We start from the raw sequence: 20,913 nt of genomic DNA, 5'->3' as shown, positions 1-20,913 counted from the left end.
GGGGAAGAGTCTGTCCATTTCCCAAGGGTTTAGGGCCTGCCACCCACCCTATCTCCTTCTGGCCTTGAATAACCTGAAGGTTCCATGGCAAGCCCAAACCAGCCCTTGGTCTTCAAAGAGAAACTTTACTAGATCAAAGGGTATCAAAACCCAGCAAAGCATCTGACAAGGTGCCAGACACAGCACCAGTGTAAAACCCACAGTCTCCAAGCGTGCCAGAACCTCATCTAGACTTTCCTTCTACTGTGTCCCTTCCCTCCTGTGTGGCCCCAAGGCACCTGTCCTGAGCCTACAGCCTCAGCCACCCAGGGAGGCAAGCCTTTCCATAGACTGTCCTGTCTGAAAGCTAGGGTCTCTGGGAAGTGAATGGGACTGACCTCCGCCTCCCCACCCTTGGGGGCTTCTGGAACAGCCTTGACGACAGGGGTGGCAGGTTCAGCCCTCCTCACCCCACTCTTTACTTTAGGAGTCGCAGGGGTTGGGGTAGTCTCTGGAGGTGGCTTCGGCATGGGCTCAGCTTTAGTGGGGACTCGGGTCTTCTTTTCCTGGACACTGCTTGGGGTCTTGCTGGGTTCAGAAGCCCTGAGGGGCTTGGCCTGGGGGCTGGCCTTGCTGGGCAGAGGGCTGGCCTTGGTGGATAGAGGGCTGGCCTTGGCAGGCAGGGGGCCTGAAGGCTGGCCCAGCCCCTGTGGCCCTTTCTGCTTCAGAGGGGATGTTCCAGATGCACGGTGAGGGGCCCCTACAGGGGGCTGCTGTGAGGTGGGCGGCGGCAGGGGGGTCAGCTCTCCTAGGCTGCCCTCCAGTAGCCGCTTGGTTTGGCAGTTCAGACAGAGCCACTCTGTTTTCTGCAAGGAAATGGGAGAGGGGGTTGATGAAAATTAAAAAGACACTGAAGTCCTCAAATAATATTTCCATAACTATTTCTGTAACCTTAGGGAGGAGAGAACTTTCAAAGCATAACACCAAAGACATAAGGAGAAAAAGACTGACCAATTTACTGCCCCCAAATAACAAATTCCCCTACCCTTAAGATGAACATACACAAAGTCAGAATGCAAGTAACAACCCCAAAGAAGAGTACTTTCCTTAACCCACAGAGAACTTTTCACCCAGCCAGAAAAGGGGGAGAACTGTGGGGGATGGGAGGGCCTAGCCCTAAGCACAGGGGAAGCTGAGGTCTCAATCTGAGGGAGCAAACGGCTCCTAGTGGGCTGGTATGGAGTCCAGCAGTTGAGAACCCTTGTGGAAGAGGAGTGGCATCCAAGCATGGAGCACTTCCTGGAGGCACTATGCTTCCCCTGCCTCCCAGCTCTCAGGTCTGACTCCATCCTTCCCCACACTCTTTCCCAGGTAAGGGCTATGCTAGATAGGGTGCAGACTCCTGGGGCCAGGGGAGGCTGTCTGGGAGTAACCCTGCTTGGTGGAGGACAGAGGGGCTGAGCAGTCCTCCCTGCTCAAATCCCCAGCCCAAGTCACCTTGTCTAAGGCCAGCAGAGACCCTCAGGTAGAGGCCTCCTCCTGCCCCCAGGGCTCTGGACTGTTCCTCTGATGGGGACTATGTGTGGTGGCCCTTGTGTCAGGGGCCCTGCTCCTTCCAGAGCTGGACTGGGATCAAATTCTCAACCATCAGTCCACCACTCTCAGGATCCTCTACTGTTTCAGGCCCAGTGCTGGGAGCTGAAGACAGCCATGACTCAGCAGACAGACAGGCACTGGCATGCAGCCTTTCTGGAGCCCACAACCCCAAATAGGCCATTTACAAGTATGACACAGGTATCAATGGTGAAGCCCCCAGAACACAAGAAGCGAAGTCCATGTCTCCCAGCCCCAGCTGCTTTGTACAGGCGTAGGGTTTGGGCATCTCTGAGGCCTAAATGGGTGATTCCTGCAGCAGGTCTGAGGCTGACAGGGGCATGTCTCCCAGTAGCCTCCTCCAGAGTCAGGGCTCCTCCTTGGCAGGATTTGAAGTCCTTCCCTGGCCCACATGGGATGGAGAATGAGAGTTACAGTGGAGCCCAGAGCAGGGTCCCACAGACACCTGTGCCTGTTCTTACTCTGTGGCGCAGAGCCTTAGTGCTCCATCCGTCCTGCAGGGAACTCACTCATCCCAGGTGCCTGGACATACAGGCTCCCACCAGCAACTCTGCCACTGAGATGGACCATAAGAACCACAAGGTCACAGAGCCAGAGGACTGGAAAAGGAGGTGACCTTTGGCCCTTGCCACCCCCAGGAAGGCTGACAACCTCAGTACCCTCACTTCACATGCTGCCTCTGGCAGCCTTGGAAGCCTGGTACCCCCAGGGTGCCTGCCCTTAGCCTGGCATCCTAGGGCCACCATGGCAGATAACATGTCAATGATTCTGCCCTGGTTTGCTGTCCACAGAGAGCTACACTCCACTTCTCTGCTCTGGGCTTCAGCAGAGGCTAGGCTGGGCAGGTGGCAGGGCCTTGGTGTGTGTTGAGGGACAGGCCTGCTCCCCAGGCTGGTTACTCAGGGTCGAGACTGCTTCTCTCCCACTGGAGCTTCTGCTCTTCCCCGAGGCCCAACCTCATGCACACGTCCCCGGCAGAGGAATGGGGCAGTGGCCCAGCTGTGGAGGGGGACCCTTTAGATGCCCTACATACATATACTCACTCTGTTCTCTGCACAGCCCAGCCCTAACACCACTACTGACTCCCTTGAACCTTATCTGATGCTCAATGTGTCTCCACACAAAACCCCACAAGGCAGTAAGTGCTGGCCACTGGCCAGGCCCTGGGCTCACTTGGCCTGGCAGGGTGCACCCCCCAGAGGTGCCTGGGGAAAATACAGATAGGTTGAGACCGAGCCCCAGATGAACAGGACATGGGAGAGCACAGAGCCTGATCCAGGAACCCTAGTTCACATGCCCCCAGCATCACCTGTGTACACAATGGAAATTCCCCCATGTCAGAAAGGACTGTGAGATGGCAAAATGACCCTGGAGAGATGGCAGGGCTATAGGCAGAGATCAAGAGAGAGAGCTCTGGAAATGATCAAACAGCCCCTTCCCCAGCCCTATGGTCAGCATGATGGGTTTAGGATCTAGGCCCAGTGGGCTGGCCCAAGGCAATGCTGCCCTAACTCCACTTTGAGCCCTGTGCACACCCATCCCATGTTAGGCCTCTCAAAGTTTGGATATCTGCCCTGGCCCACCTTGGTGGCCTGGCAAACTCCTAACCCCATCTCTGGCCTGCAAACCCCACACAGAAGCAACAGTCTAAATGAAGCAAGTCACCTTGGAAGGGTAGTCTGGATGGAGGAGGCAGACCTAATGCTAAGTGCTCTGACCAAATGCTGGAGAGGCCAGCTTGCCTGAGCCCAGAGGCCCAGCTCTCAGCAGAGATGTTACCTGTGGTCACATGCTCCCTAGGGCTTTGCTCCTTCATACATTTATTCACGGAGACAGCCAGGTTGCAGGTTGCCTGGCAGGCCCTCTTGCTCCTGGCTCTGCTATAGTAGGCAGTGAGGAAGGGAGAGCAGGCAGGAAGAGGCGTGTGAAGTAAGGGCTAAAAATAAACATTGACCTGGCTGCTGGAGGCCCTTCACAAGCCCTCTGGGAGTGGGGAAGAAGGGTACAGGGCACTGGGGCTGGTAGGAGTAGAGCCAGGGGAGACCTGGCCCAGGCCCAAGTCTTCTGGGGAATGAGAATCGGGTGGAAGGCAGGCCATGTAGAATCTCTGTGCCTGGGGGCTGGGACAGCTGGGGTCCCAATTCCTTTATTCATTCTATTCTCATTTTCTCCAACCCCAATATACCCCTACCTCCATCCCAATCGTTCATTCCCTTATTCTTCCGCTCGTTTCCATTCCGCAATTTCAGTGTTCATTCCTCATTCAGCCATCCATTCATTGCACAACCCTCTCATACTCTGCCTCACTCAGCCCATGCCAGCTCCAGTCCTTGGGAAAGTGCTGCCTGCTTACCCCTTCGCCTGGCCTCTTCGACAAAAGGGCAGGGGATGGATAATGGGGTGGCTCTGATGACTACTTCTGCCTCACTCCCTCTGTCCAGTTCCTTTCTAGGGCAGGAAGATACAAATTCCCCAAGGACAATCATCAACTAACAGTGGGAGAGGCAGGTGTGTATGCCATCAGATGGCACTCAATGGTTCAGGGCATCACTATTTAGGGTAAAGAAGGGGAAATGGGATGACTGAGTTAGTGGGGTGCCCTCTAGGCACGTGAGAGCTGCTGCCTTCTGGGACCACTGGCCATTGTGCCTTGTGAGCCAGGACAGATCCTGCACTGTCTGCCATCGTCTGAATGAACCTACATTCCACGTAATCTCTTCATGTGTGGAGCTGGCCTGCATGCCAGTATGGTTATGGTGACACCGTTCCAGTCAATGCCCTATGGCCAGCTGCCTGGCCCTAAACACCCTCAGCCCTGCTGCCAGACCAGGGGGCTGTGAATGAGATCTCCAGAGAAAAGGATGGCCAGGGGTCATCTTGGAGGACACTGGACCACAGGGATGGCCATCACTGGTGCTGCTATTCCTCTCCTGACTCTGCGACCCTGAGCCTCCCTGTTGCTGGACATGCCTAAGCTCCTTCTTTCTGGGCCTCTTCCTCCCATAAAATAAACCCACCATGGTGTCCCCAGTGTGTATCCTTGTAGCTGGGCTGTAACCCCCTCACCCCCCAGCACCAAATGTGTTCGTTCCCTGTGGGGCATCCCTCATACCAAAAGCTTACACCAGCCACAGGGTCCATCCACACCCAGATAGGGGCTCATGGGGACGCTTCCTTTCTCACACAGAGACCCTCTTTTAGGATACTCCTGTTCCAAAATCCTGGCTTAAGGGCTGACTGTGTCAGGCCTTGCATAAGCATCTGAGGTACAGCATCTCACCTGGTTCTCATGGAAACCTAAAAGGGAGTATTGTGGTCCCTATTCTACATGGGAGGCAACAGGACCTCTGGCCTGATGCCCCTGCTGCAACCCCTGCCCCAATGAGCAAGCCCAGCCCCATGTATCACAGGTGCAAGGGACTTTGCCCAGGGAGGCCCGACTTCTCAAGGGCACAGCTGGAATTTTGGCAATGATGATATAATAAGAGACTGGTAATGTTACTGTCACAATTCCAATTCAACTAATTTCTTCACAAACTCTATTTTGAACTGAACGTCAATTAAAAATTAAGCCAGAGAGTACTATTATCCTTCCAAAAGACAAATAGGTAAAAAAACTGGAATCAACAACTCTTAATTATGAAATGACTCACTAAATAGCACTATGGTTATTTTTTTTCAGAGGAAAGTTCAAAAGGAAAAAGGATCCAATTCTACTCTCTCCTCTATTGTGTACTCTGAACTCCCAATCTAGAAAGAAGAAAGATTTTTACAGCTCAGAAATGTTCAGGAAAATTTCCAACCTATGGGGAAAATTCCCAACCCACTGGCCCAGATGGTTGACTGTGGCCTCAGGTGGAGTCCCAGGAGGTCTAACAGGGCTGTGGGAGCTATGAGTGGGGCTCCACGGGTCTGTCCCTTCTTTGTGCACAAAGACACAGCACAGTCGTTCTTGAGCAGGCAAGGTCCAGAGAGAGACAGCCATGGCAGACCCACCCTTAGGACCTGGAGAAGGACCTGCTGGCCTTACCACCACACTCCCAAGGCAGGGTAAGTGTCTCTGGCAAGTGCTGAGAAATCAGAAACCTCTAACCAAGAACACACAAAGTAGGTCGCAGAGAAGCACAAAATTGCTCAGGATGCCAAGTGGCCATTGACTGAGGTGAGATCCAAGACAGACCACAGCCTGGTTAGGGGCCTCAGTGAAGAAAAGCAATGCTGAAGGGATGGTGAACATATCAGCACCAGCCCCTCACAAGACCCAAGGCAGGTGAAGCTGCACAGAGGTTTCGGTCATTGTGTGGGTAAGGGAGGATAAGGACGGAAGGACTAAGGCTGTGAGCACGGGTGGGAGAGAGGCCAGATTCTTGTGACAGTGGGGAGGCAGAGCTGGCAGGGCTTGGTCCATGGAGCAGGTGCAGAGGTTAAAGAGGAGGAGGTGAGGATGACCCCGGGCTGCTGGCTTGCATCTCTGGTGGTGGATGGTGGTACAGTCTCTATGGTGGGAATCATGGGAGAGGCATTATGGCCGCCTATCCACACCTTCCCTAGAATAGCTGCAGGCCCTCTGGGGACAGCAGCATTGACAGGGAGAGCTATGAGAAAGGAGTTAGAGAGACTTCATCACCCCTGACTGCTATCAGGAGCAGCCTGAGCTGGGGATGAGGTAGGACCAGGACTAGGACCAGAACATCCCCCAGCTTTCTTTCAGGCCCATGGGACCCATCAGACCCTGTGGAGATGAGAGTGGTCCTGGCTAAGGAGGGGGCAGTGGGGCAGGACATGGAGACAGCAGGAAATTGAGAGAGGTGTGATGGGGGGAACACCGGCCATCAAGAGACAGAAGCTCCAGGGTCCAGGAAAGCCAGAACCAAGCAGCTAATGAGAGGCCTAGGCCAGAATCCAGACGTTTCATCTAGTCAGCGTGTGAACGAAACTCTTCTGTTTGGGCAGAATCAGCACTTCCCGTGGCCTGGCCCAGGGATGGCCAAGAGGAACTGTCAGGAACATTTATGCTCCTGGACAGAGACAGTTTTCCCCTCCCATTCGTGCACATTCTGCTTAATAAGGAAATGTGGGCTGGGAGGTCTCTTGGGGACAGGAGTCCTCCAGGCCAGGCCAACTCAGAAGTCCACTGGGGCTCACAGTCGCTCAGTGTCAGTGTGCCCCACCTGACCAGCAGTGAGCTTGTGCCTGGAGGTCTCTGGGCAGAGCAGCCAGCTAGGGTTCTCCTGGTCTTGTGGTGACACCCTGGTGCACCCCTTTCCCCGAGCCAGTGAGGCAAACTGTCGCCAGTGAGCCACCAGATCTAGAGCTTGGAGAGTTGGCTTCGTAGTGCCTAGAAGACCAGATGGGTGCCACATGAGGAGGTCAGTTGTCTTGCTCAGGGCTGCCCTTCCCTGCATATTGGAAAGTGTGGCCTTTGGTGGCCAAAGTAGTCTTCCTAGTCATGCTGGGGTCCCACGGGGACTCCTGTGGAGTCCTGGCCCAAGGGAAGTCAGAACAAGGTGCCACAGAGGCCATGGCAACATCATGCTCTCCTCTCTTGTCCCATCCTGGGCCAGTGGTGGTTTGCACTCCGCACACCCCTGCGCCACCATCAGCTACAAATGGCTCAGCCCAAGAGACCAGAGGGCTCAGGTGGCTCCCCATGTGCAAGAAGCAGGGCCTTGGCTCGAACATCTCCTAACGTGACAGCTGGGAAACACATTCACCTATCAAGACTGAGGGCACTCTAAGGAGACACACCAAGCTATGCCCAAGGCAGCATGGTAAGGGTCACATGGGTGACCCTGGGCCAGGGAGAGTGGGCCACAGGACTGAGGGAGGAGCAGAAGCAGCATCTGCTCCTGGCCCAGGCTGGTCTAATTCTGCCAGGGCACCTTCACCTTCTGAGCCTCTTGGGCTGGACTCCAGGCTTCGAGGGAACACTGAACCTTACACTGGGCCTCCTGCTCCCTCCTGCCTAGCACTGCACAGTGCTCAGTGCCCTTCCCTGGAGCAGGGGCTGCGGAGAGAATGGCCACAACCCCAGGTCTGTCTCAAACCTTCCTGTGGGAAAGAGGAGCATCTCTGAGCATCCCCAGTAGCAGCTCTAAGGAGAGCCCAGCCCCAGCCTGGGTAAAATATGTGGACCAAAGGCTGTGACTTTGACAAGTAGATGTCAACACTTATGACCTCAGAAGAGACAATCAAGGTTGAATACCACCTTGCTGGGCTGGAGCCTGGACAGTGGGACATGCCCTGCCCCATTGTGAGAAAGCCTCCCACCCCACCCTGGATGTGGGACACAACCCTCTGCATCATGGCCATTCGATCCCTACCCCTCTGAAGGTCACAGGTCCATGGCAGTGTGGGACCTCAGGTTCTCCTATCTGAGCAGGGGAGGTTGGTGTCTTTCATCAGGGCCATGCTCATGGTAGCTGGAAATGGGGAGGCCAGCTCAGGGACTCTGGGATCAGCCTTAGGGCACTAGTCTGAGTCAGTAGGCACCATTACCCCCAACTCTGAGTGAAAGTTAGTTCTGAGTAGAACTGGGGCCTGAGGTAGGGACAGGAAAGGGAATGCAGCCCCTCTGCAGCATTAGTTGTACAGGGGCAGCCCCATGGCTGCTGCAGACCCAGAACTCTTTCTGGTTCCCATGACACCCACTACCCAGGCCCGGCCTCTCATCAAGGTTCAAGGGAGCATGCCTGGTCCAGCTCTTACCTCCACCAGGTGGGGTGTTGGGTTGAAGCCACACAGGTTGCACACCTGGAGCCTGCAGGTGGTGCATGTGTTATAGTTGGCTGGGCTCTTGCTGCCCACGTTGAGCTCAGCTTGGCACAGTGGGCAGATGGCCCTTTCCTTCGGCATGGTCTTTGGCTTGGCAGCAGCCTTCGATGCTGCCTGATGTTCTGCTCTGCCATGCTTTGGACTGGTTGTTCCCCCAGTTTTCGGCAGGGCTCCAGGTCCAGATCCAGGACCCATTCTAGCCCCAGGCTCAGTTTTGGCTCCAGGTGCTGGCCCAGGCCCGGGCCCTGAACCCAAGGGTTTTGGGCCAGCCTCCTTGCTGGCATCATTGAAGACGATCTTAGGTGTCCCCTTGCTGGGGGCAGGCTGGCCCTGGGTGTCAGCCTCGGGCTGCACAGACATGAGGGTGCTCGCCTGGGTTAGCAGTGACGCGCCAAGGCCGAAGAGCTTACCAGTGAGGCCCTCCTGGGTCTGCTCAGTGGCACCAAGCCCAGCGGGCACTGCGGTGGCACTTTTGGCCGGGGCCTCTCCTGCAGGTGGCCTGGGCTCAGCTGTGGAAGGCTTGGTGGGTTGAGGGGGCTGAGGAGACACCCTCCCCACCTCTGGAGGGGCAGCTGCTTGGGCAGGCCCTGGCACTGAGGTGGCCCTGGCTGTCTCAGCCTGGCGGGACCCAGGCTGTGGTCCTCCTGGGCCCCGAGATCTCTCTTGGTCTGGCTTCCCCAGGGGCTGTTTGGCCGGGGAGTGGGCAGGAGACAGGGCTGGGGAGTGCAGCTGCTGCTGGCTCTTGGAGCGAGGTGCAGTGGTCATGTCCATTCCCAGAGCCCTCTGCATCTGACAGTTCAGACAGAGCCACTCCTTCACCTGAGGAGAGAAGCAAAATAGTCAGCAGGGTGGCCAGGATTGGCAGTACTCATGGCCCAGGTCAGTGCAGGCCCCACAGCAGCCAAGGCCACTCCTAGCACAGGCAGGAGCACCAAGCCCTGCTCAGGCATTTCTGGGCTGCCAGGTGGCAGGGCTGAAGGACAGATGGCACTTCCCTGCCCTCTAGGAGTTGCCAAGCATGTGAGGCAGTGGAGGCAGTCCCATCCCCCACCCCACCCCAACCACCAACTCACTGCCTGCCAGACCCTCCTGCTTGAGAGTCCTCCCCGCCACCCCCTGGCAGTGCCTCAGATCTGTGCACCCCAACCTCCCGCTCGGATGAACCCAGTAGCCTTCCCCTGCTTCCCACTTCAGGCCATTTGCACATAGCAGCCAGACTGATCTTTTAAAACCTAACCTAAGAGGAAAGGCATGGCCCTAGAGCAGTGCTTATATGCAATGGGTATTCAGTAAAAACTCACATAATGAATAAATAAGTGAAGAGTAATACGTGGGAGAAGGAGGCATAGAGAATAAAAAGAAACCATGATTCCTATCCTGAAGGAGCTTAGAGTCTAGCTGAAGAAACAAGATACTACAGAATGAAAAATCTTGAGAACAAAATAAGTGAGGGTAAAGTAATGCAATGTAAGTGACTGATGTTAAGTAGAATTTTTAAAAGCCTTTTTTTTTCCCTTAAGGAAGATAGCTTTTTAAAGAAGTGGGATAATTCATGCCTCCAGAGCAAACAAGACATGTGCCGCTATCCATGTGATAAACACATAGTTTCCCTCTGTCATTAGCCCTGTGCAGGGATGGGCACGTGACCTGGCAAACAGAGTCGGTTAGAGCCCTCCATGTTATCTGGTAATGAACAATAGGAGAGAGGGTCTTTATTCGTTTTCCTTTGGATTACTAATCAGAAGGATGTAGCTTTGCAGCAGCAGTAGTCTTCTTTCCCAACATACAGAGAGATGCTAAGAATGATGTCCATAGATGGTAGGAGTCAACGAAAGGAGAAAGGAGTAGATCTGATGACTTCATTCCATTCCCTGGATCTGGCTATGCCCCAAGTCTACCCTTGGACTTCCAGTTACATGACCCAATAATTTTTCTCCAAAAACCCACATGTAAATCAGAGCATCTCACCAATAGGATCAAACACTCTAAGTGGATTTCCACCACACCTTGGGAACTCTTCAGCACAACTCTGTGACCCAACCCAGCCCCACCCCAGCCTCCCCGTCTCTCTGGTCTCTTTTCCTGCCATCTCCCCTTGGCTGTTTCACTGCAGACACTCTAGGCTGTCTGCTCTGCCAAGTGGTCCCCTGAGCTCATTTCTGTACCAGGGCCTTTGTACTCCTTATTCCCTCTGCCCCCTGGCCCAGCTTGTTGTATAGATTTCAGATGAGGTAACACTTTCCCACCAGGACCTCCTCTGGCCACACAATCTAAAATGCTCTCCTTTGGCCAGGTGCGGTGGCTCACACCTGTAATCCAGGCACTTTGGGAGGCAGAGGCAGGAGGATCATTTGAGGTCAGGAGTTCGAGACCTGCCTGACCAACATGGTGAAACCCCATCTCTACTGAAAATATTAAGAATTGGCCAGGTGTGGTGGCGAACGCCTGTCATCTCAGCTACTTGGGAGGCTGAGGCAGGAGAATTGCTTGAACCCAGGAGGCGGAGGTTGCAGTAAGCCAAGACTGTGCCGCTGCACTCCAGCCTGGGCAACAGAGTGAGACTCCATCTCAAAATAATTAAATAAATAAATAAAAATAAAACACCCTCCGGGTACTCTGTGTCAAATCACCCAGCTTATTTTCTCCATAGTGCTTATTCTTTCCCAAAGTGTCTACTGATTTGTTGTTTACAAGGTGTCTTCTGTGCCCCAAAGCAGCCCATGAGCTCTCGTTGATAGGGTGTTCTCAGGGCCGCACACAACATGTGGTACAGAGCAGGGCTCATCCCAGAGGGGCTTGCTTCATTCATCCTGGCAATTTGGTCATGCAGGTCATAGCTCAACAAGGTGGAAGCCCCGAGATTTGGTGCCTCAATGAAGAGTCTCCTCCTCATCAACCAGAGCTGAGGCTGGAGGCCAAGGTTGTTCTCTGTCTGTGGTTGCAGCCAGAGGTTCTAAATGCACCCTATTGGCCACCCAGTCATCACCAGGGGAAGGTGCCGTCTCATCTCTGGGGCAGAAGGCCCCTTTCATTTACCCGCACATGTGGCTCCAGCCCTGCTTCTGCCTTGAGGCCCCAGGGCTACTGCTGCAGGTTGACTTGCCAGTTGGGGGACCTGGGCTCAGGTGCCTTATCCCAGCAACCCAAGGGCAGCAGCCAAGAAGAGGGAGAACACTGCACTTTGGCAAGCACCCCCTTGTGCCAAGCACCACATAGGGCATGTTCACAGGCATTCTCTCATTTTGTCCTCACAGGAGAGAAAACCAAGATCTGAGATGTTTTAGCAATGTGTTCTCAATGGTTCCCTGGCTAGGAAGTGTTGCTGCTGGCAAGATCAGCCCTGACAGCTCTGCGTAGCTCCTAAACCACAGCCTGGACAGCCTGGAGCCTGGTGCCTTCTGTAGTCCTGCCTCTTCCAAAGGCCAAGTCAGGCTCTAGAAGTCAGCACTGCAAACCCTGGCAGAGCCCCCCAAAGGCCAATCCCAGTTCTAGAAACTCTAAGAACAGTGATGCCGAGGCAGTGAGGTGAGAAGCCATCCCACTAGCTGGGAACAATTAACCCACCCAGATGCTTTTTAAGAAGCAAGGCAGGCCGGGCACGGTGGCTCATGCCTGTAATCCCAGCACTTTGAGAGGCAGAGGCGGGTGGATCATGAGGTCAGGAGATCGAGACCATCCTGGCTAACATGGTGAAACCCCGTCTCTACTAAAAATACAAAAAATTAGCCGGGTGTGGTGGCACATGCCTGTAGTCCCAGCTACTTGGGAGGCTGAGGCAGGAGAATCGCTTGAACCTGGGAGGCAGAGGTTGTAGTGAGCCGAGATCATGCCACTGCACTCCAGCCTGGGCAACAGAGCGAGACTCTGTCTCAAAAAAAAAAAGAAAAAGAAAAAGAAAGAAAGAAGCAAGGCAGCTTTGTCTATGTTTGGGTAGAGAAAGCCAGAGAGAAAACAATTTCAGTCCCTGAACCCAGTCTAAAGACCTCTTTAGAAAGGTCATTCTTGGGAGGGAGTTCCCCAGAGCAGGCCATTTCTACTCATCCAGAGAGGGACCCTGGAAGGGGATTACTCCCCAGAGGGGAAGCTCAGCCTCTGGCCCAGGGTGGCAGCCACAAATTCAGTTCTTCCCGTGGGTGCCCAGCCCACACCCAACGTCCCATCTCTCTCATTCACCTGGGCACTGCAGCATGCCCTGAGGTGAGACTTCTTCCTGGGAAAGGGAATTTAGGAGGTAAGGCTTCTTATCCTGCAACTTTGGGGTGACTGTCCCTGGGGTTCTGAATCAGGCTGAACAAAGGCACGTGCCAAACCTCCTGCACTCACCGCCAGAACTTTCCTTTCCCCAGCCCCCGTCATCCAGGCTGTGGCACAGGCATCTCACCTAAAATAGAACTTCTCCAAGAAAAGGCTGAAACGCCCCTCAGTGACTCATCGCCCAGATGGGTGCAGCTATTTCTATCCAGCCTCTTCCAGACGGTAAGGAACCTTGACCGCACCCTCCCCACAGCCCCTCCCAGGCTCAGGCCCAGCATGCAAGGCCTCCTAAGGAGGACACTGGCTGAGGGAGCTCTCTGAGGCCAGCAATACATCCCCCTCTCTGCCTCCCCGACAGATCCCCAGGAGTTTCCTGGGAGGAGCACAACCTCAGTCTCTTCCTCCATACTGCAAGGCCCCTATCCCCACACTCAGGGGGATGGAGGCTGTCCACGGGGTAGGGAGAGAGATGATGGCTGTGCACCCGCCCACCCAGCCTGGGTATACATGAATAGTTCTGTGGCAGACTCCACTGGCCTGAGTGCCAGTACAGTTAGAGCCTTCCTTAGCTGCACACAGTGATGCCTCCTCATCAAGAGGTTGAACCCAGAAGGCTCCCTGTGGCTCCTAGGCCCTCTCCAAGCTGGCTCTCCATCAGAATCAGAGGGACTATCCTTTTACCAGTGTGACAAGAAGCCTCAGCTAGGGTTCTGCTGTCTAATACCTCCAAGATCCTGATCTGGCACATGGGCAGGAGATGTGCAGGCTACCAGCCATGAGCCTCATGTCTCAGGAGCCTTCCTGGGGCTACCCTAAGGTGGACAGCTCTGCCAGACATTAGCTTTGAATGAGCTGACTCTTCTTGCTAGCAAGGAAGCCCATCTAGCCATCTCCAAGGACTGGTAGGGACCTCCATGGAAGCCCGTGCACCCCGGCCCAGAGGGGGCCTAAGTGGCAGTAAGGATGGGAAGGCTCAGTGCAGTACAAGGTCAAGAGGTGGTTTAAGAGGTAGGGGAAGCAGAAGCTGCAGGAAGCCTTCCTACAGGCTTTGCAGGGAGCCACTGCCACCTGTCTGCTAGGGACTTGGAAACATAGGACCCTGTGGGCTCTGTAGCTCTGAGAGGACTTTCTCCCTGAGAAGAGTCTTTTTTAGCTGCTTCCTTACTCAAACTATTCAGTGTGCAGAAGGGCAGCTAAGGTGGCACTGGCCAAGGATCCAGAGGCTTGGGGCCCAAGCTGGAGGCTATATGAACTCTAAGTTGAATGAGCAGCTGTGATCTGTCTGCAATGGTCACTCCCTGCTAATTCCTCCACTGGGCTCTGGAGCAAGGAGGGCAGTTCTGGGAAGAGCTTCTACATCTTCCCTGCAGGAACACTGGCTGCACAGAGTGTCTCAGCCCTCAAGGGTGGGACTCAGCCTTGCTTGCCATATCTGGCCCCAAAGGATGCTCACAGGGTGGAGTCTACCTCACGGTCACCTCCATGGCTGTCAGGAAGCTCTGAGAGCCCCCCGAAGTCACATGTTCTCTTCCCACTCGCCTCCTCTCACCCCCCCAGCAGCAAGGAAAAGGAAGGTTGCAGACGTCACTCAGCCTTCTTCCTGTGGAGAGCCCCAGCCCTACCAGGGAGAGCAGGCATTCAGTGTTTCAGATCACTCAGCACTGACATCACGCCTGATGCCGCATTTATGCTTTCCATTTTGGTACAAGTTGAAACATCACAGAAACAGCTCATAAAGAAGCCCTCCCTGCAGGTGCCAAATCTAGAGGTTCCTGGGAGGGCCCCACTGGCCAGTGTGACTATATGCCTTTCTGGGCTATGAGTCACTGGCCAGGTCTCATCAGAAGGAACATACCTTCCCATGCCCCCTGGACAACAAGGACAGGCCAATGTGCAGAAGGGCAGCTAAGGTGGCAGCTGAGAGGGAGGGAGTCAGGCCTAGCCTGGATACTCACCCTGGTACAGCAATAGACATGTTGCCTGCCCCATCTAGCACCTTACTGTCAGCTAGCTGACCTCAGGCTTAGGAAGCAGGTACCACAGGGTCCCAGTGGGCAGGGTCACACTGATCCAGAGCTGGACCAGCCAGGGGAGGCCTGTGCCAATCTATCAGAGCCCTGAGGAAGGTCTTGGGAACCTGCCCAACATCTGAGGTCAGGATCTGGGGAGTGGAGGCTGAACCTAATCACACCTGGGGCTAGAAGACCTCACTGGCTTGGATCTCCACGAAAGGGAGAAGATCCGTCCCCTTGCTGATCCCTGGACACATCTGTCTCTCTGCCCTCAATATCTCTTAACTCCTCCCACACTGCTCTGGACAGCCTCCCCTCCCGACCCAGGATGATCTGGTGTACCCTGTAACACACCCCATCCATGACTGGCCAACTCCCCTGCACCCTCCCCATACACACTCCTCTTAGTCACCAGTAACCCTCTCCAGGAGAGGCTGGACCCTTGGACTAGCCTCAACTTCTCCTTAAAATCCCCAGGACCCTTTGGTTCATGCCCAGCTTCCCCTCCTGGCTTCTGCTGCCCTCCCTCCAGGCCCCTTTATCCTGGCCTGCAAGTCCTTGGCCCTCGCCTCTTAAACTCCTGCTAAATGACTTCCATGGTCACTCCAGATGACCTGCAACCCACATGGGGCTGAGCTGCAGACCACTTCTCAAAGCTCACCGACTGGAATAATTAATTGCTGTACATTGCATTATATGTAATTTTAGCTAAAAAAGAGAAACCTTAAATAAATACTGAACTCCAGTTAATGATACGCTTGAAGTGCTTAGTGGGAAGTATACTGATATCAGCGATGTACTTTTTTTTTTTTTTGGAGGGGGACAGGGTCTGGTTCTGAAGTGCAGTGCCATGATCATGGCTCTCTGCAACCTCCACCTCCCAGACTCAAGTGATCCTCCCACCTCAGCCTACCGAGTAGATGGGACTACAGGCATGGCGCCACCACACCCAGCTAATTTTTGTATTTTTTTGGTAGAGACAGGGTTTTGCCATGTTACTCAGGCTGCTCCTGAATCCCTGGGCTCAAGCAATCCTCCCACCTTCGCCTCTCAAGGTGCTGGTATTACAGGTGTGAGCCACCATGCCTGGCCCACTGCAATGTACTTTGACATTCAACAAAAAGATGGATGGATAGATGGACAGACAGAAGAACAAATAGATGGTAGAATGGATACGTGATAAAGCCAGGAGAGGAGGGGTTCATTATAAATCCAGATAGTGGCTTTGTGGGTGTTCCTTGTACAATTCTTTCAACAATTTTGTAGGCTTGAAAATATTCATAACTTGAGGTGGGGGGTAAAAATGACTTGTCAACCTGGTTGTTCTGTTTTGCTCCACCCAGCAAGGCATCAAGAGCTCCTGTGATGGGCTCTTGGCAGTTGACTCCCCACTACTGCTCAGATATTCTCCCCTCCTGGATCCCTTGGCCCTCCACTTGCTGGCCTTTCTACTCTTCTTTGCTTATCCTTGCCAGCCACCTTTGCTGGGTTCTTCTCAGTGCTGGGGAGCCCAGATCCTGACACCTCTTCTCTCTGTCCACATCTCTCCTATGGCACTTTAAATGTCACTATATGCTTGTGAATATGAAACAAAAGTCTCCATCCCAACCTGCCTGTTTCATGCCAGGGTCTTATATTTGTCAGGCACCTTCAACTTGGCAATGGCCCAAACAGAAAAATTCTCTATCTCCATCTCCTACCCTCCACATCCAATCCAATTCTGTCTGTTTAGCCACCCAAACACACCAGGAATCTATCATGGCTCTTCGCAGTCATCATCACCACTACCCCAGCCTCAGCCTCAGCCCCCTCTGCCACTCTGGCTCCCAGAGCCCACCCGCTACCCCTGCAGGCTGTTCTTCACATAGCAGCTGGGGGGGGGAGGGGTGTATATATATGTGTGTGTATGTGTATGTGTTGTTTTAGTGTATATGTATATATATGCACACACATATATAGTGTGTTAAAATAAATATTAAATTGTAATTTTAACCATCTTAAAGTATACAATTCAGTGGCATTAATAATTCATAATGTGTAACCATCACCTCTGTCTATTTCCAGAGGGTTTTTAAAATTAGCATTATTTTTGGCCGGACACTGCAGCTCACGCCTGTAATCCCAGCACTTTGGGAGGGTGAGGCGTGTGGATCACTTGAGGTCAGGATTTCGAGACCAGCCTGGCCAATGTGGTGAAACCCCGTTTCTACTAAAAATACAAAACTTAGCCGGGTGTGGTGGCACATGGCTGTAATCCCAGCTACTTGGGAGGCTGGAGGTAGAGGTTGCCGTGAGCCAAGATTGCATCACTGCACTTGAGCCTGGGCGACAAAGCGAGACTCCATCTCAAATGAACAAATAAAAAAAATTTTTTGAATTGTTTTTATTGTGGTAAAATACACATAAATTTACTACCTTAACCATTTTTAAGTGTACAGGTCAGTGGTATTATATTCATAATGCTGTACAACCATCACCACCATTCATCTTCGTAATTCTTTCCATCTTGCAAATCTGAAACTGTACCCATGAAACTCCCCATTCCCCCTTCCTCCAGCTCTTTTTTTTTTTTTTTTAAAGGCAGAGTCTTGCTCTGTCATCAGGCTGGAGTGCAGTGGCACTATCTCAGCTCACTGCAACCTCCGCCTCCTGGGTTCAAGCAATTCCCCTGCCTCAGCCTCCCAAGTAGCTGGGACTACAGGCATGGGCCAACACGCCCCGCTAATTTTTTTTTGTATTTTAGTAGAGATGGGGTTTCACCATGTTGGCCAAGATGGTCTCGATCTCCTGACCTTGTGATCCGCCTGCCTCGGCCTCCCAAAGTGCTGGGATTACAGGCATGAGCCACTGCACCCGGCTCCCCTCTTCCTCCAGCTCTTGACAACTACCATTCTACTTTCTGTCTCTGTGACTTTGACTACTCTGACCACCTCATATTTGTCTTTTTGTGACTGGCTTATTTCACTTAGCATAATGTCCTTAAGGTTCGTCCATGTTGTATCATGTGTCAGATTGTCCTTCCTCTTTAAGGCTGAATGATATTTCGTTGTGTGTATGTATGTATATACATATATTTTGCATATTTGCTCATTTGTCAATGGGCTGTTGGTTGTTTTCACATTTTAGCTATTGTGAAAAATGCTGCTGTGAACATGGGTGTACAAATATCTCTTCAAGACCTTCCTTTCAATTCATTTGAGTGTATACCCAGAAGTGGAATTGTTGGATCATATGGTAATTCTATTTATAATTTTTTGAGGAACTGCCATACTGTTTTCCAGAGTGGCTATACCATTTTACATTCCTAAAAACAGTGCACAAGGGTTCCAATTCCTCCACATTCTTGCCAACATTTATTTATTTATTTTTATAGCAGCCATCCTTAACGAGTATGAGATGGTATCTCACCGTAGTTTCAATTTGAATTTCTCTAATGATTAGTCATGTTGAGTATCTTTTCTTTTTTTCTTTTTTTCTTTTTTTTTGAGACAGAGTCTCGCTCAGTTGTCCAGGCTGGAGTGCAGTGGCGTGATCTCGGCTCACTGCAACCTCCACCTCCCAGGTTCAAGCGATTCTCCTGCCTCAGCCTCCTGAGCAGCTAGGATTACAGGTGCCCACCACCACACCCAGCTAACTTTTGTATTTTCAGTAGAGACAGAGTTTCTCCATGTTGGCCAGTCTCAAACTCTTGACCTCAGGTGATCCACCCGCCTCAGCCTCCCAAAGTGCTAGGATTACAGGTGTGAGCCACCACAGCCGACCTATGTTGAGTATCTTTCGGGGAGTTATTAGCCATTTGTATATCTTCCTTGGAGAAATGTTTCTTCAAGTCCTTTGCCCATTTTGTTTTTCAGAGACAGGTTCTAGCTATTTGCCTAGGCTGGTCTCAAACTCCTAGGCTCACGATACCCTCCCACCTTAGCCTCTCAGGTAGCTCGGAAGACAGGTGTGTATCACCACACCTGACTCCTCTTTGCTCCCCCCCACTTTTTTTTTTAGACACAGTCTGGCTCTGTCACCCAGTAGTGCGATCTTGATTCACTGCAACCTCCGCCTCCTGGGCTCAAGCGATTCTCCTGCCTCAGCCACCTGAGCAGCTGGGAGCACAGGTGCTCACCACCACGTCTGGCTAATTTTTTTATTTTTAGTAGAGATGGGGCTTCACCATGTTGCCCAAGCTGGTCTCAAACTCCTGAGCTCAGGCAATCTGCCTGCCTGAGCCTCCCAAAGTCCTGGGATTACAGGCATGAGCCACTGCGCCTGGCCTCTTTGCCCATTTTTAATTGGGTTTTTGTTTGTTTATTTCTGTTGTTGAGTTGTAAGACTTCTCTGTATATTCTGGATATCAATCCCTTATCAAATATATAATTAGCAAGTATTTTCTCCCATTCTGTGGGTTGCCTTTTTACTCTGTTAATAGTGCCTTTAGATGTAAAAAATTTTTAAATTTTCATGAAGTCTATTTTGTCTATTTTTTCTTTTGTTGCCTGTGCTGTTGGTGTCACATCCAAGAAACCACTGCCAAATCCAATGTTGTGAAGCTTATCCCCTATGTTGTCTTCTAAGAGTTTTATAGTTTTAGCTCTTATGTTTAGGTATTTGATCTATTTTGAGTTAATTTTTGTATATGATGTAAGGAAAAGGTCCAACTTCATTTTTTTGCATGTAGATATCCAGTTTTCCCAACACCATTTGTTGAAAAGATTGTTCTTTCCCTACTGAATGGTCTTGGCACTCTTATCAAAAATCATCTGACCGTATATGTGAGGGTTTATTTCTGGGCTACGTATTCTACTCTATTGGTCTATGTGTCTCTCTTTATGCCAGTACCACACTGTTTTGATTACCGTAACTTTGTAGTAAGTTTTGAAATCAGGAAGTGTGAGTTCTTCAGCTTTGTTCTTCTTTTTCACAATTATTTTGGCTATTTGAAGGGCCCTTGAGATTGCATCAGAGGGGTGTTTTAAATGCACATCTGACCTTCCTACTGCCACCTTCCCAAACCTTGGGAGTGCATCAGGAGACCCCAGCAAGCCCAGCAGGACCTGCATGCCTTCTGGTCCTGTCCTGTGGTACAGCTGTCCTGGACCTTTGCTCCTGAACCCTCAGATGAACAAAGCACATCCCCTCAGGCCTCCTCTTTTTCCAACTGCCTCCCATCCAGCAATTCTGACATTCTACAGCCTAATGCTCTCTTTGGAGAAGCCCCCAATAACTTTTTTTTTTTTTTTTTGAGACAGAGTCTTACTCTGTCACCCTGGCTGGAGGGCAGTGGCATGATCATGGCTCATGTAGCCTAGATTTTCCCAGGCTCAAGTGATCTTCTGACCTCAGCCTCCCAAATACTTGGGACTACAGGCATGCACCACCATGTATCTTTGCACCATGTATTTTTTTTGTAGAGATGGGGTTTCGCCATGTTGCCCAGACTAGTCTTGAACTCCTGGGCTCAAGTGATCTGCCCACCTCAGCTGCTCAAAGTGTTGGGATTACAGGTGTGAGCCACCATGCCCAACTACCCCCAGGAATCTTGTCTCAGCATCGTACCAACAGCACCCGCCATAGCCCTCCCCTCCTTGACCCCAGATGTGATTGTGTGTTTGCTTGTGTGGTTCTTGGTGGCAGTGGTGCCTCCTGCACTGGTCTGAAGGCTTCACAGAGCTGAGCAGCACTTCTGCTTCATTTCTACCTGTTTCTCCAGTGTCTGGGACAGTTCCCGGCTATCAATAGGACTGAAAAGCACTGTGGAGGGAGGCAAGGACAGGAAGAAGGGAGAGGGCTGCCCTCTGACTCAGTGGGTTAAACATGCCTGTCCAGGCCAAAGGCTGAGCAAAATAAAGAGTAGAAGCAGCAAAACCAACAGGTTACCAGCCAGCAACTGGGAACTTTACCAAGATTTCCTGGTCCTTGCCTCTTCCTGCCTCTGGCTCTCTTTCCATCACCTCCCTTTCCTGCCTCCCCTTCTTGTGCCTTCTTCCACTTCTTCCAACTCCTACTTTATTTATGGATTTCTTTTTTTCTCTACCATTTTTACTGCATTTTCTTTTTATTCTGTTTCCTTTGCCCTTAGATATGAAAACAAGTGTTTTAGGAGTAAAATTTCTTATTTTCAGATCTGAATTAATTTTACATTCATTCTTAGCTTAACTTATGGCCCTCTTCCATAACTAAAAGGTAGAATTCCATGCCTGTTGTCTCCTCACGGCCCCAGTGGCTGTGGCCTCCACCCTGCAGTGGTCCAAGCAAGTAAGCAGGCCAAAGGTCCTGTCTTCTGGGAACA

The 20,913-nt window shown here is 52.0% G+C and overlaps 1 protein-coding gene across 1 annotated transcript in view; it reads right to left on the bottom strand.

Annotated features, from left to right (window-relative positions):
• Window positions 1-20,913, bottom strand: part of BSN (bassoon presynaptic cytomatrix protein) — a 115,419-nt gene that overhangs the window by 15,070 nt on the left and 79,436 nt on the right. The window contains exons 3-4 of the mRNA XM_034955627.4: window positions 8,302-9,186; window positions 378-845 (exon numbers count right to left, since the gene is read on the bottom strand). Of these exons, the coding sequence (XP_034811518.2) occupies window positions 378-845; window positions 8,302-9,186 (1,353 nt within the window). The remainder of the gene's footprint in view (window positions 1-377; window positions 846-8,301; window positions 9,187-20,913) is intronic.

This window comes from Pan paniscus, chromosome 2 (genome assembly GCF_029289425.2).
Source record: "Pan paniscus chromosome 2, NHGRI_mPanPan1-v2.0_pri, whole genome shotgun sequence".
Taxonomy (NCBI): domain Eukaryota; kingdom Metazoa; phylum Chordata; class Mammalia; order Primates; family Hominidae; genus Pan; species Pan paniscus.
Note: the sequence above shows the minus strand (reverse complement) of the source record. Positions and strands in the feature narration are given on the sequence as shown.